The sequence below is a fragment of the Zea mays genome, chromosome 7 (genome assembly GCF_902167145.1).
Source record: "Zea mays cultivar B73 chromosome 7, Zm-B73-REFERENCE-NAM-5.0, whole genome shotgun sequence".
Taxonomy (NCBI): domain Eukaryota; kingdom Viridiplantae; phylum Streptophyta; class Magnoliopsida; order Poales; family Poaceae; genus Zea; species Zea mays.
The window spans coordinates 59,476,444-59,492,397 of record NC_050102.1 but is presented as its reverse complement, the minus strand read 5'-3'; the positions used below and the strand labels follow the sequence as shown (position 1 = coordinate 59,492,397).

General features: G+C 43.2%; 1 protein-coding gene across 1 annotated transcript; it reads left to right on the top strand.

The window, feature by feature from the left end:
• Window positions 1–4,725: 4,725 nt before the first annotated feature.
• LOC111589802 (uncharacterized) lies at window positions 4,726–8,819 on the top strand. The gene is made up of 4 exons (XM_023300722.2): window positions 4,726–5,002; window positions 5,061–5,192; window positions 6,273–6,351; window positions 8,535–8,819. The coding sequence occupies exons 1-4, from the start codon at window positions 4,835–4,837 to the stop codon at window positions 8,573–8,575; spliced, it is 420 nt and encodes a 139-aa protein (XP_023156490.1). The 5' UTR covers window positions 4,726–4,834; the 3' UTR covers window positions 8,576–8,819.
• Window positions 8,820–15,954: the final 7,135 nt, after the last annotated feature.

Sequence of the window (15,954 nt, the reverse complement as noted above, 5' to 3'; positions counted from 1 at the left end):
ATGTTGAATCATTCCCAGGTTTAATTTCTCCATTTCTTGGCATAATGTGATGTCATAAGTCTTCATTGTAAGACAATGGCAGGAAGTCTTGCGACTTAGTGCATCTGCCACCACGTTGGCCTTGCCTGGGTGATAGTGAATTTCTAATTCATAATCCTTAATTAGCTCAAGCCACTCCTCTGTCTCATATTTAGTTCTGACTGGGTAAAAATGTACTTCAAGCTTTTATGATCTATATATATGACATATATTTCCCAGTAGATAATGACGCCATATTTTAAGGGCATGAACCACAGCGGCTAATTCTAAGTCATGAGTTGGATAATGTTCCTCATGCTGACGCAACTATCTTGAAGCATAGACTATAACTCGGCCCTCTTGCATTAAAACACAGCCTAGACCACTGCTTGATGCGTCAGAATACACATCAAAAGGCCTTCTAATGTCCGGTTGAGCTAATACCGGAGCAGTGGTGAATAACACCTTCAGCTGCTCGAAGGCTTCATTGCATCTTGAGGACCAGTTAAATTTCGTATCATTCTTCAATAGACTTGTGATTGGCTTCACAAGTTTAGAGAAATCCGGGATAAATCGCCGGTAATAGCCAGCAAGTCCAAGGAAACTTCGAACTTGATGTACAGTGGTTGGCAGTTTCCACTCTAGAATATCCTTGACTTTGCTGGGATCAACCACAATCCCATTTGCAGATAGTACATGTCCCAGAAATTGGATTTCCTCCAGCCAAAACGCGCACTTGCTGAATTTAGCATATAGTTGATGTTCCCTTAAGCGCGTTAATATGATCCGTAAATGCTGAGCATGCTCCTCTTCATTCTTGGAATAAATCAAAATATCATCGATGAAGACCACCACAAATTTATCCAACTCGGGCATAAATACCTAGTTCATCAGACATGTGAAGTGGGCAGGAGAATTCGTTAATCCGAAAGACATAACCAGATATTCAAATAATCCATATTGCGTAGTAAATGCGGTCTTGGGTATATCTTCGGGTCGTATACGGATCTGATGATAGCCCGACCTAAGGTCAATTTTGGAAAATACCCGAGCTCTAGTAAGCTGATCAAACAAGATATCAATCCAGGGAAGAGGGTACTTATTCTTGATGGTGACCTCATTAAGGGGTCTGTAGTCCACGCACATTCGAAGCGTTTGATCCTTCTTCTTGACAAAGATTGCTGGACATCCCCAAGGTGACGAACTAGGCCGGATGAATCCCTTCTCCAGTAGATCTTGTAATTGAGTCTTGAGCTCTGCCAACTCATTTGGAGGCATTCAGTACGACCTTCTAGAAACAGGAGCCGTACCGGGCTTCTGTTCAATCACAAACTCTATATCTCTTTCTGGGGGTAATCCAGGCAGATCTTTCGGAAAGACATCCGGGAATTCACATACTACCAGAATATCTTGGATTTCTGGTATGATAGCTTCATAGACTCTGCCAAATGGTTTAGCTGGGATAGCTACAGGGATGGACAAAAGAACCTCTTCATGGCCAGATCAGTGTTGAGGATAGCTTTGTGCTAGGCTAACCAATTCATGCCCAAAATTACATCTATATCTTGGCCTTTCAGAACAATCATGTTTGTGGGAAAGTCTTGTTCAGCCAATGTTATAGGCACATGGAAAGCCACTTCTTGAATATTTGTCCCCCGGCGAATGAGTAATAAACCCTTCCCTTGATTCGATGCAAGGAATGCAATATTTCTCCACAAATTTCTTGCTTATGAATGTATGCGAAGCACTAGAATCAAAGAGAATGACTGCTGGGTGATTGGCCACAAGAAACGTACCCATCATAACCGGCTCTCCCCCCGGTGTAGTGGCCACTTGTGTGTAGTATATTCGCCTAGTCTTCTTTATATTCTTGCCCGCTGCATTATTTCCCGTGTTTCCCTTGCATTGATTTGAGCTCCCTGAGCTCTGCTGATTGTTGGATTTGTTCTGCCTCAGATATGGGCAGTCTTTGATAAAATGTCCAGACTTCCCATAATTGAAGCAGACAGTTGAGGAGTTAGGGAGGGCGGGGAAACGAGCACTAGGGGCACTCGACTGACTTATTGAAGTGGGGGCTATGGCAGGGCGGATGAATCAGGCTATTTGAAGGGGTAGGAGGGTGGACGAGGTGAAGAACGATTTTGATTGAAAGGTCAGATTACCAACCTTTGTCGCTTTTCAGGCCCCTGATTGGACCTGTCACCTCCGAATCCTTTCGACTTTCCTGGGCCTGTATGCTTAGCTTCTACTGCCAGTGCTGTGCTGACAGCCCTGCTGTAGGAGAGATCTAGGCCGGTGGCCATCTTTCTTTGAAGCCGGTCATTGAGGCCTCTCATGAAACAATTCCTCTTTTTTAGGTCAGTATTAACTTGTTCAATTGCAGACTAGGACAAATGATTGAATTTGTTGAGATACTGCATAACAGTATCTCCTCCTTGCTTGAGTCGCATGAATTCCTCCTGTTTCATGTGCAGCACTCCTTCTGGAATATAGTGGTCACGAAACGCTAATTTAAATTCGTCCCATGTGACCTGATGTCCGGCAGGCTGAATGGCCACATAATTTCCCCACCAAGTACTAGCAGGGCCTCTTAACTGTTGAGCCGCGAACAACGGCTTCTAGGTCTCGGTGCAGCGGATGAGTCCAAATTTCTGCTCATTAACCTATACCCATTTGTCGGCTTTGAGAGGTCTTCAGCTGTAACGAATAGTGGGGGACGAGTTTCCGAGAAATCCAGGTATGAAGTTTCACGGGGTCCCTACGGATAGGCCCTTCCGCCTTGTTGCTGAAATTGTTTTCCCACCATTTCACGTAGAAAGCGGGTGTTGTCGGCGGTCGCATTGACCAAGGCAGCGATAGCCTCGGCCAACGTTGGCAGTACAGGCGGTGGATTGGGCGTGTCTTCCCGACCACGGGAAGTACCGGCGCCGTCATGTGCACAAGTCTTGGATGGCATCTGAGGCAAAGAAATATTTGGGAAAATATAACATGCTGATACACACCATCATTTTACATTACAAGATGTAATGATACAGACTCATATGTACAATATGACTTTATTATCTACTTTACACTAATATTATATCTAAACTATACTACTCTAGTTTTTATCGTCCTTGGTTGCTTCGATGTCTGTTGTAGGGGACCGTTCGTCAGCCAGGTTCATAGAAGGAGGGGGCTTGAAAAGATCCAATTCCCCACTAAGTCCTTCACCTGCTGTTCCTGAGGGTCCGGCTCCCATTCCAACAGGGTCGGCAGGTACGTCTGGGTGCAGTCGCGAATACAATTCATGAACTTCCTCATGTAATGTATTGCAATACACCTGCAAGTTGTCAATGGCCATGCTAAGCTCCGCCACACGAGCACGAGCTTTGGCTTCCCGGCACCAAGCAATTGAACGTGAGTTGACAGCCCAATCGATTGCTAAATCCCGTTCAGCAAGCTCGTCTTGTAGATGCCTGATGTCAGCTCTTAACTCATTTATACGCTGACCATCTTCTATCCACACCCTGTTCCTGTGACATAGCTCCGTTCAAAGCTGCTCCACTTGGGCTTCTAGGTCTCCAATGGGGTCATTACTGCCGCTACTGCTCTCTTCATGCCTTGGAGCCAGCTGGTGCCGAGGTACGCCAATCGGTCCAGTGGACTTACGTGCGGTTTTCCTCGTGCGCGGCGGCATATCTCCATAAGGGGGAAACTTTATTAGTATAGTTTTTAACATGATGCATGCATAATTACAGAATCAAACTGTGTTGATTTACAACTTCCTATACATTGCACTATGCTACCTGGTCTTATAAGATGAGTACTTCAGAAAGTAGTAAGATAAGAATGAAAGAAATTTTCTTAGATAAGTCTTTGAAAATTCTTTTTGAAATGCCTCATAATATCTGAAGAGATGGGCTTCACTCCGATACCAGCTGTGATAGAACCTCTCAAGTCATTAGGCCCACCTACAGTTGTCCTTGTCCAACGGAACTCGGACAACCCCGTAGATGCACCTGATCACTTAACAAGATCGGTATTTGTATTCTTTACCTTTCCCAAGAGCGTTTTACCCGTCACACAGATATTACAGCACACCGGAGGAACGAATAAGCGGAAGCAATTACAGTAACTTATTTTACATTAAAATATAGGGAGAGTGTTGTTATTACAGACCAGTAATATATAGGAGTGCAGGACACTACAAGAAACTAATAAAAGTTCGTGGGTTAATTTAAGAACGTGGGTACCGACATTCTTAACTGAGTTATGTTCGTGGGTTAATTTAAGAACATGGGTACCCACGTTCTTATATTAAATTCGTGGGCCCGTGGAAAAACCGTCGAACTTATATTATTAGGAACGTGGGTACCCACGTTCTTAACTTAAATTCGTGGGCCATGTGGACACCGTCGAACTTAACCTAAAACCTAAATTTCACCCACGCCGCGCGTCTGTCTTTTTTTCCCTGTCAACACCGTGCGCACGCCCGAAGCTACCCGCCTCGCCGCTAGCCCGCCGCCACAACCTCGCAGCGCACGCCCCACCTCCACCCCGCGCCCGCCCCGCCGCCCCACCGCGCGCAGGCTCGCGCGCCGCCACCAGCTCGGCCAGTCCTCGCCACCGCCGCCGCCAGAAACCGGCCGCGCACGTCCCTCCGGCACCCGCGCGCGTCCCGACGCCTCGCCGGCCCACCGCGCCCCACCCCGCCAGCGCCCCACCTCCGCCTGCTCACGCCCCACCGCGCGCCATCTTCTCCCCCCGCTCCGCTCTCCGTCGATGGAAGGGTCGCTACTGCCGTTGCCCTCTCCCTCGTAGTCCATGTCCGTCGATGGAAGGGTCGCTACAGCCCCTGCCCTCACCTCCGCAATCCATGGACGCCCCCGCCCTGAGACATGCCCACCTAGAGAGCCGCTCGCTCACCTTGCTACCCGGCCCACACCCGTCTCGTTTTCCTCCTCATCCCGGCGCTCCTACTACTCCCCTCCATGGCGCGCAGGTACACCTCCTCGTTCCCCCACCTGCCTCCCTGTTCCACTTATGTTGCCTCCTTACAGGCAAAAGCTCTGTGGGGTCCCTTTGCTGCGTGGGGGACGAATCAGCGAGGGCGCTTAGCGTCGGCGAGGAGCTCATGGCCAAGAGACCATGCCGTTGGGTGTACAGGATCGACAGACTGCCCTATCTGTGTGGTACGAAATCAAGATCTGTTGGGGGACAGGCTCTGTTGGTGTTCAATTTGCTATCTTGTTTTAGTTCTTGCTTGTTTCGATAGCCATATTAATTTTCGTACTGATCTGGTAGGGTTTTGTTTCCCCTGCGAGGCGATTTCCTTTTTCTCTGTTGTGGTTGGGGTTGGGTGGGGTTAGGTTTGGTTAAACAATTCCCCTTTTGGATTAGAGGGGACAGGGCAATGAACTAATTTGCCAACTCATGCCCTTGCTGTACACATGATTTAATCATGGGTTACAGCACATGTACCTTTCAGATCGCTTGCAAAAGGTTGTTTAGCTATCCTATTAGACATGTGTAGTTCTTTGCTTATTTGTCGGATGAAGATGAAGTAATGGAGGAGATTAGGTTGGGGCCAAAAGGCGGTCTCATGTACTGCTTGGAGTATCCTATTATTTTTGCAGTGTCTTTGTTCATTCTATAGGCTGCCATATAAGCCCATCGTTTCCTTTGGCTTTTTCCATACGTGATTAGCCATACCTGATTTTGCCACCTAATTTTTCATTATATTTTTCTTTTTTGTTTTGTTGTCATTTGAATTGTCTCCATTCATGTTTGTGGTTCGCTTTATTACTTAACTATTTTCTGAGGTATATTTTTTGTAAAAAAACGGATTATAGATCTGTCATCCTTGTATAACCATCTGGTGTCTACATAAGTTTGATATCTAACACCAAGGCCAGACAATGATTGTATAACCATCTGGTGTCTGTATAGGCTTTGAAAATGTCATCCTTTTGCAAGCGATCAAAAATCTTCTAGCATTATTATTCAGTTGGCAAGACTGGTCGCCAGAAGCTACTCAAGCAGAAAGGATGTGTTGTTTGCATCACGGGCCTTTAGTGCTTCAAGTAACCAAACCTTGCTTTTTCTCCAACTGGTTTGTTGTGTTATAGAACAAAAGGAAGAAAATTACAGATTGTTACAGTATTCCTGGAAGAAATACTTCCATTGCTGGACCATGGGTTACTTAATAAGTAGAATTTCTGGGCTCCTAATAAAGTACCATAATGTTCTGTTAGGACTATGTTTTTATGCAGCATAATCAGGTTATGAAGCACGAATTGTACATCAGCTTTCAGGTGCCAAGTTCAGTTACCTTGAATATTTTAAGTAATGGTATGTTGATTCCACTTTTATTAGTTCTTTGAGTTCCATTTCCAGCGCTGATCTTGATGCCTAATCAACTATTGAGAGCAGATAGCCATGAGCCTGAGACAAATGGAAAGTACAAATTATTGCATGGATTATTAATCATCACATGCCATAGATAAATTCTTGTTGAACTCATGTGATATTTATGTTCTGAAAGATGCTTTAGCTTTCAGTTTGTATACCTGAGCAGATACTTCCTGATTAACTTTTCCCATGAAATCTTCACCAGCTCTATACTTTACCTTTTATATCAAAGAACTTCAGTTGTGATATCGGAAACCCATCTTTTCAGTGGCACTCGGTGCCGACCATGGAGTTCTTCACCATGAACCTTTCCTGTATATTTAGGACCCTATCACTAGTGCTAGTCATGTTAGAGCTTAATGTGCATCACTATCTCATGAAAGGCACATGCAATTTGACTTATTTTTACTTATTCAAGCCTGGATGGATTTTCTTAACTTATGTTGTTTATGCCTGCATGTCTAGTTCTCGTAGTTGAAGATAAATTTACAGAGTTATGTGCGCACTTTAGCTTAAACCTATGCCAGGGTTTGTTGTGTGCATTTGCTCTGTTTGAACTGCGCTTTAGTCATTAATACTGTGTTTTGTGAGGGCACCGGGCTTTTAATTTTCATTCATAACTCATAGCATTTTTTTTTGATGCTTATGTTTGCTTCACCTGTGTCTATTGATTGAAGGCAATATCTAGTCATTCAAGTTTCAATCTGATGTCTGAGCTGTCCCTTTCTTTTGTAAAATTTACTTGTTATTGTTAATGTTCATAATGCTGAAATAAGATGTGAAAAGACTGTATTCCATGCCTTGCGGACATGAAGTACCCTGTTATCTTTTTTATTTTTTTTTTATTTTGTGGTGCAGACAACCGCAATTGAAACCTTTTAATTCCCTACCAAGATATAGATAGGCAAGTCACTAGTGCAAGATAGGCTTCCTTCCTATTGTTCTAGATAATGGAAGTAATCTGATAGTCTCAAGTAAAGAAGGAAAAAGGTAAAAAGATTGATATTTTACACTAGGAAGTTGACACATCTGGATTTTCCTTCTCACATGACTTATGGCTCGATCTAATCAATCTGCATAGATCTACCATTCCTTTGGCAACCTTGCACTATAGTTGTGCTCTTGCATCTGTAGCAGTAAAATTTCTGTTGGAACTCGATGCATGGTGGTGTCCACACTCCACACATACCGAATAGAGAATCAATAGAACCATAGATGTAGCAAATGAAAGAAACGAACATTCATATCCACTTGACTGGAGTTGTCTATGAACTATTAAACTCACACATCGAATTTAGTAACCATGAAGTCAAATGAGCCCCTCTGGCATGACACTTATGTGCTTGGTTCGTGATTAATGCTGTACTTCAAATCATTAGATATTTTCAGGCCGGTGCATATATATGTCAGTTATATTCAGAATGCTCACTTTTTCTACTCTTTCACATCATGATAGTTCAAATTTACTCTTTCTACGAATATTATTGTCAAAAAGTTCCACTTTGTAAACGTGTCTATGTCCAAAGTGACTTGCATTTGACATATATATGAGAACCAACCATGCTGATGTGGGTAGCTGCTCAATCAGCTTGTGGTTGCTAAACAAACACTCTGAAGTTGATACATGCGCCAGATTCTCTCTTATGGGTGTGTGTTGTTTTTTTGGGACCTTATTAATTAGTGCTGTTGGCAGGTAGGGTGCTGATATCTAGTTTTAGTTGGCATTTATTTTAGTTAGCCTTTTGTTTTGGGCTACTGAAGCTGATTGGATTATATTCGTTCAGGTGGGTGGTGGGTGTTGGAACAGTACTGTTTTGTCATAAGTACATACTATGCAGTGTATTGCCAAAGCGTGGTTGATGCTTGAAGTATTCTCAAAGCACAACATATATATTCATATTTTGTAGGTAGCATAGTTGTCTGTTGTCTGGCATATAAGCATAATTTACCACGTGGTTGATTGGGTGCTGCGTCTTGAAATGAAGTTTGTTTTCACTCTCATGTTCATGTTCATGCACAAATATGGAAGCCACATTTTGTGTTTATCATGCTTTCCTATATCTTTGTGTACATGTGATTTAATGCCAGTTGTGTATTTATGAGAATTTTGGTTTATTTTGTAGGATTCCGGCTCTCATCAAGTGACTCCTCCCCCTCACGTTGACTTTGCGGACAGATGTCTCAATTCTAGTGGTGGAGCTACGAACAACAATCCGATGTCCTGATCGAGAGCGATGGAGCTAATGTTTGAACTTGTGTGTTTGAACTTGTGAACTATGGATGTGAACCTGTGTGAATTTGTGAACTTATATATTTGGACTTATGTGAATTTGCGAACTTATATATTTGGACTTATGTGAATTTGTGATATGAACATATATCAATGTGTTTGAAATCTATATTGTATGTGATATATTGTGTTGCATGTGATATTATGTGTGTCTAATTTTACATTTCTGTATTTTTTATTTTTTTCTGGAAAAGGGTTAAGGTTAAGAACGTGGGTACCGTCGAACTTAATGGGCAGCCCTCGCCGACCCACGCACGACCCATAAGTTCGATGGCCACGTGGCCCCGTCGAACTTAAGGTTAAGAACGTGGGTGCTGTCGAACTTATGGAAAAAATTCGACGGCCCCCGTCGAACTTAAAAACCCACGTTCTTAACCTTAAGTTCGACGGTACCCACGTTCTTAATGTTAAGTTCCACGGTATTTACGTTCTTAACCTTAAGAACGTGGGGGCCGTCGAACTTACTTCTTTAAGTTCGTCCAAAAATCGCCGTCGGCTATATTCGTGGGTAAACCCACGTTCTTATGGTAAGTTCGACGGCCTATTCCATTAAGTTCGACGGTTTTTCACCCACGTTCTTTAACCAGTTTCTTGTAGTGGGATTAATATTATTACAAACCCAGGAGGCAAAAACCCCTCCCGCTAAACAGTAAAATGTTTTTAAAAGGAGGACAACATCCTCCCAGGACTTGATTCTTGAGCTTCTTCCTTCGGCACCACCTTACAACAAAAGCAACAAAAGTTTGCTGCTTCCTCACCTACAACAACATGGGTTCGAAAACCCTGAGTACGAAGTGTAATTTCGCAAGTCTTACCCGTCAAAATAAACTCTTAAGGATATGCTGGCTTGAGGGAGTCAAGGTAAGGCTTAATCAAGAATCAAGACTCTATTTGCAAAAATGCTTATTAATAGTGGATCCTTAAAAATCCAATTTTATTAGCAAGTTAAGTTATTACCTGAATCTAGAGTTCTTTCAACCCTAGTTCAAGCAGTTGGCCTAAACTAGCCATCTTTTTATCAACCCTTCTTGTTCATTGGAATGCTACGTGTAAGTCAGTGACCAAGTCTTCATGTCCGAGAAATAACGGTGATCCGAATCGATTAATACTCAGTTGAGGATCTCCAATCACATGACATATGTAGCACTTAACCCTTGCATATGTCAACTCGCCACCGGGGTTCTTAAGACCAGATCAGGTTCATGCCAACCGAGAGCACAAATACACCACCGTCCAACCTCTTGCCATAGAGGGTACACGCTACTCTCGCCATCTCTCCACTCCCATTGCGTGTTATCTTATTCTGGTATTAGTCTGCCCAAGGCAAAGCTTACCCATGATGAGGCATGTGACCAGTTAAAGGGTCCTCGGTCAGCAGGCCTACATCGACAAGGTCCTTAATCGACTCATATGGAGACACTACATTGAGACCCACTTCTCGTGCAAGTCACCCGCCCGGTCTCAGCTTTATCATTTCAAGCCCAAGGTTTGGTACCTGGCAGGGGTACATCTTTTCCGATGTTGAACCCATCACGGCCATGATGGATCCACCATCAAGTTTTATTTTTGAAAATCATCCCTTCCCACTTCAAGCATCATCTTTTGTTGAAAACAAAATATTTTGTTTTTCTAGAGAAAGACTAAGCATCAGAAAAACCTTTTCATAAAACAAGTGATCAAGGAAAGGTAATCAATCTTCCAAGGAAGGAAATGCATCAATTGTTTAACACATAACTCCTATTACCTAATGCATCAAGCAAGTGAGAAAGATTTTAAAATAGCAAGGAGGTGGCAAATGCACCGGGGCTTGCCTTGTGTTATAGGAGAGTCGGGCTCTGCTCCACAAATATCAAAATAAAAGTAGTTCCCGGCAGATGAATCTTCAGTTGGTGGTGTAGCTCTTCCTTCTTCAACCTCTACTTCTTCTTCGTTTTTTATATATATCATATATAACCATGAATGCTCATGTAATGCTTATGAAAATGCAAAGATAACAAAAGTACATCATATTAGGTCTTGAATACAATTTTCCTTCACGGTACTCCAGGAAACTAGGGTTTTTGGAGTTAGTATTGTAGTTCATAGGGCAAGCACTACTTAGAAGTTTAGGGTTTTGGGGTTCTAGTATCATACATTGTCCAAATCAAGCCAAACTTTACTCAAGGTTTCTAAATACCATTTAAAGTTTATCCAAAAAGTTTGGTGATTTTTGGAGTTACTAAATAATTTCTAAAATTCTACGAGTATAGGTTTTAGCTATTTTAAATACCTCATAATTCCTGGTTTGGACTAAAAATCTTAAAACTCTTTTTATTAAATACTATAGGAATTTAAGAGTCTAACAAAATTGGTTTTGTATTTTTAGCATTTTTCTACAATTTTCTAGAAATTCTCTAATCCTGGCAGAAAAAGAAAAAGAGAAACTATGAACAGGGTTGGGCTGAATCTAGCCCGAGCCAGCCCAGCATAGGCAGAACGCGCCCGCATGCGCGCGCCCACATGGTTAATTTTGCGCAGAGGACCTTGGCGATTTGAATAACTTGAAAAGGGGTCGCGACACTATTCCTGCATTTCACTGACAGCTTACAAAACCCCCTAGATTTCCATTCCTTCACAACGTCAGGTCCATGACACAGCACGGCGGTAGACCGAGCTCCGACGAAGCTGTACGAGCCAGGACACGCAATGGCCGGTGCTCTAACTTGGCTGATACCTAATTCAACATCTAACAAACGTGTCCCCTTGATCAATTGCACGGTTCGAGCTCCCAACCTCTCTGCTCACGGCGACCGCACGATCAACGGATAGCACGAAGTGTTCCCGGCGATCTAAGGGGTTCTAGCCTAATTGGTCAGGTCGAGAAGCATCAGTGGCACATAAGGGTGTTGAAACAAGAGAGTAGAGGACATGATCGGACCTGAAGCGCAATGGCCATGGTGAGAGCCTTTTCACGGTGGCGGAAAACCGATTTGGGGGATGTGAGCAATTCAGGGCCTCTGGTGAACAATTGAAGGCACGAGTTGATGGATTGGGTGCTTGACTACCTTGCGGAACTGACGGCATGTTCAATTTATAGGATCCCCAAGTGGTGGCCCATGAATTTGAGATGGCGCGGTGGCGGTCGGAGAAAGAAAAGAGCACTGTCGCAAGAGATTGGTGGCTTTCACCGTGACGGGCTCATCGGCGATCACCGGATATGTGTAATATGAGCTACTGCGACGTGGAAAGACACCAAGGCACATGGCGCACGATCGTTGAGCAGCTAACTCCGGTGAGTTCATCCGAATCGGCCGTGAGCTAGGCGGACACGGCGGCCGGAGTGAACAGTGGCTCAAGTTCATCCACACGACGATATTTACTACCCCGAGCAACAATCAGTACTTCGTTGAGCATGAATCGTAGCATCAGGCGCGAATCCGAGCGCGTGGTCGCCGGCGGCGAGATGAACTGAACCTGGCAATCTGATCCGAACACTGTACCATCGAAATCCTGATTCAGAGCGCCTGACAGACAAAATTGCAATGCCTAGATCTTGGACTTTTGTGCAGGAACTTGCCAATCCATCTATAACAAACTTGTAGCCCTATACACCAGCTACAATTCTGCTATAGGGATCTTGCCCATTTGCTTATTCCTTTGAGCATGAATCGAGCCCAAAGTTCCTTAGAACTCACTGGTAGTCAGTATTCAGTCTCATAGTGGTCTAATAGCTAGACTCCTGGTCCTTTGAACTCCTAATTTTGTACAATACCAAGGCTTAAGCACTTAAGCAAACTTGTTCTCCTTTCCTAGCTCTACAAGTTTGATGTGTTGACCCTAGGCAAATTCCTTGTATTTTTAGAACTACAGAGCTCCAAAGTCAGCCCTATTCACTGGTTTTCAGACTTAGCCACACATGACTCCTAGGGTACCTTTTTGCAAATAGGTCCAATTTCCCTGATTTGCTTTGCAAATCCACAAAGGTGTGAACCATATGATTTGAGGTACCCTAATACCTTGGTTTTTGCACTTGGGTCCAAAAGGGCACAAATTTTACACTTAGCCCCCTAGGGTTTTAATTTGGGGTTTTCTAGGGGTCTTTTTAGGGGTTTTAGCACTTTTAGGGTTTGGATGCCACTCAAGTCCATTAAATGTGATATCTTATGATTATTTCTCATGAGTTTTGAAGTTTTCTCATGCTTGGGCTTTATTGACACTCCTAAGCCTAGTTAAGGGTTGAGTACCCTACCCTAGGGTTTCACGCATAACAAGTCACATCAATACAACTTGTTTGAAATTTTTGCCTATTGAATGCACTCTAAATGTAACAAACACATGATATGCTAATGCTCATGATGTTATGCTCAAGTTTTAGTGACAGTAACACCAGGGGTGTTACATTAGGCTTTTGTAGATTCATCATCATGACATAAAACATAAAGCATTAACAGGAAAAGCGAGGGTTTCTGCCTTCAACGAGAAAATTCTTCGTATATACGAAGATGCTTCATCTCAAATGAAATTTCGTTGTATATGAGAGTCGATCTTTGATTTTACTCAAGAGGTGCTTCGATGTGAACGAAAAGAAGGGAAGGTGTTTTTTCCTTCAGCTCACAAAGCTACGAGCATTGGTTTCGACCACAGCAAAGAAGACGACACATGAATGAAAGGTAAAATAGCATTACAAAACATTTACAAATATCCGTTCACATTCAATTACAATCCTTTCTCAAATAATATACTTTTCTTGCACAAAGTGTTTCCAAAAAGTGTTTCTATAGATATCAACAAAGGGAGCCTCTAAAGCCTTCTTCAAGGGTTCAAACTTAGCTTCGGTTCACTAACTTTCGGCACCATCACCCTGAAGAATGACGAAGGTAAGGGTGATGAGGAATATGGTAAGAAAAAACGTAAAATAAAAGAATAGAGGTAAAGAGCTATACTTCCTTGAGTAGATTTCAAGCTTCGTTTCCAGCCAACTCTCGGTCGCCTTTTGCCCAGATTTGGGTGACAAACCTGTTGCCTATTCTTTGAGCTTCGGCTGGAATACAAACTAGGTCCGATAGCGAAAGGTTGAAATTTGGCCTGTTAACATCCCTTGCATGGTTGCACCTGGCTTTTATGAAAGCGGTGGTCGTACCACGAGAAGCCACTAGCGCACAGAAGTCACTGTGGCCAGTTATGACTTCATCAAGGACATCAACCTCTTTCTCGACGCATTTAAGTGCTCCGGGGACACCTTCGGTAGAGAGGCTAAATTGAATATACTCTTTAATCGAGCAGTACATTGGGTTGCAAAATTAAAACATTTATCCTTAAGACTTTCGAGTGCTTCACTCAGCTTTAGGTTCCTTTAAGCCTCAACCTTGATTGTCATGTTCAAAGCTTCGGTTTCACGATTGAATCGACTAGAGTTCTCTTCCAAAAGCATATGAGCCTCTTTCAACTCCTTGATCAATTTCTCATTCTGAGCCTGCGCTTTGGCAAGCGATCCTTCGGCTGAATGCAACAAATCATCTTTTTCTTTTAAAGAATCTTCAAGTCTCTTGATTTTATCTTCGAAACCTTTGACAACAATTTCATTCTTTCTGTCTTCGTCATCTTGTTGCATTTTCAAAGCTTTGCTTATCAATAAACTCTGTAAAAATGAATTAAAGTTAGAATACCTAAATCAGCACGAAGATATCAACGGTAACTTGCAAAGGTACCTTACTTTGAAGTTTGAGTAAAATAAGTTACCGATGATGTGCTAGCGTCTGTAGCAGCTGATATCTTTTTCAAGCTTTGGGAATCCAATACTCTTGGACAAGGTGCTTATAATTTTAGCACCGGCGCGGTTGCGAATGCATGCCACAATTTCTTCGTCGACCCCACCGAAGAGGATTGATCCAGGCTGGTAGCCACAGGAGATAGCAAATTCCTTTAGTTCTGATATGTCCTCTTCGGAGAGCTATTGGCTACCCAAGTGCCGTAGGTCGAAATTTACACTTTCCAAAGAGGTTTCTTCAATTTTCTTCCCCTTATCAGAAACTCCTGCAGCTGCATCTTTCTCCACAACCACATCTGATATAAGTCTGTCAATTTCTGACAGAGTGGTTGTGAGATTTTCATCTTCGGCTGTGGCGGTAGCTTCGACATCAGTGCATTTAGTAACTTTGTTTGTCGAAGCTAAGGGCGGAGTCCGTTCAATGGCTTCCAGTATATTCATCATACGTCGTTTCTTCTGGCCCTTGTTTTTCCCCTCGGCAGCAGAAGAGATTTCCCTTGTCTGTAAGAGGCTAGTCAGTTCCAACCTCAGAGGACTTAGCAGTGCAAATGGGAAAGACTCAGTCATTACCTTCAAAATCTCTGAGACCTTAGCAGTAGAAGATGAAGAATGGCTTGTAGTCTGCTTCGGCACATCTTGCATCTTCGTCTTCTTAGAGGACATCTTGACAAGCTTCTATTTTTTGGGAACAATTACTTTCGACTCTGGTACAGTTTTTTGCTTCTTCAAAGCCTCTTGGTCTTTTTTAACTGACCGGATAGCCTCCCTACTTAGAATACTGAAAATCCTTTTCTTCTTGATTCCTCCAGCCCCTTCAACAAGCCTTTCGTAATTAGGATACTCAAAGTTTAGAGCATCCATCACACGGTACAGCCTTTGCTTTGGGCGGGTGCCGAAGGCAGCAGTCATTAACTGATCTTCTTTCTTTGTATAGTTAACAAGAATTTCATTGCATATGGTATCTATCAATTCCAACCATTAAGTACATGGTTCTTTAAATCTTTTCTGAAACTTGAAACGATACGGTAGACAGACAAGATCATATTTCTTCCCCTCTTCTCTCTTCTTCGGCATTCCCCAGTCGTTAGAAGTTGGAAATGTTCGGTTTGCCTAGTATTCTTGTACCAAATCTCTCGTGATGATATGCTCAACCACGACCCTAAATTCCACTTTAGCTAGCAGGCAAGGAGACCCCAGCTGCATGTTGCACAGGGGCCGAGTCATGCCGAAGTTTAATCACAGTGGACTCATCACCATGCTCATAAGCTTTTCCCTTTTCTTCTTGTCTGCCTTATCATAAAACCATTCACTCGTCCAACCAGTGGGCCACTTGGTTCGGTGGCCTATCACCAGGGCCTTCGTATCCTTTCGGTATGCAAAGTTGTAGCACCCGAAATTTTTATGTAGACCATTAGCCCTTGCCTTTGTTTGGTAATGAAGCTCATGAACTCGGCAGAACCCTTCGGCGTTAGTGCTCTTTCCTTGGCTTCATAGAGCCTAGATGTAA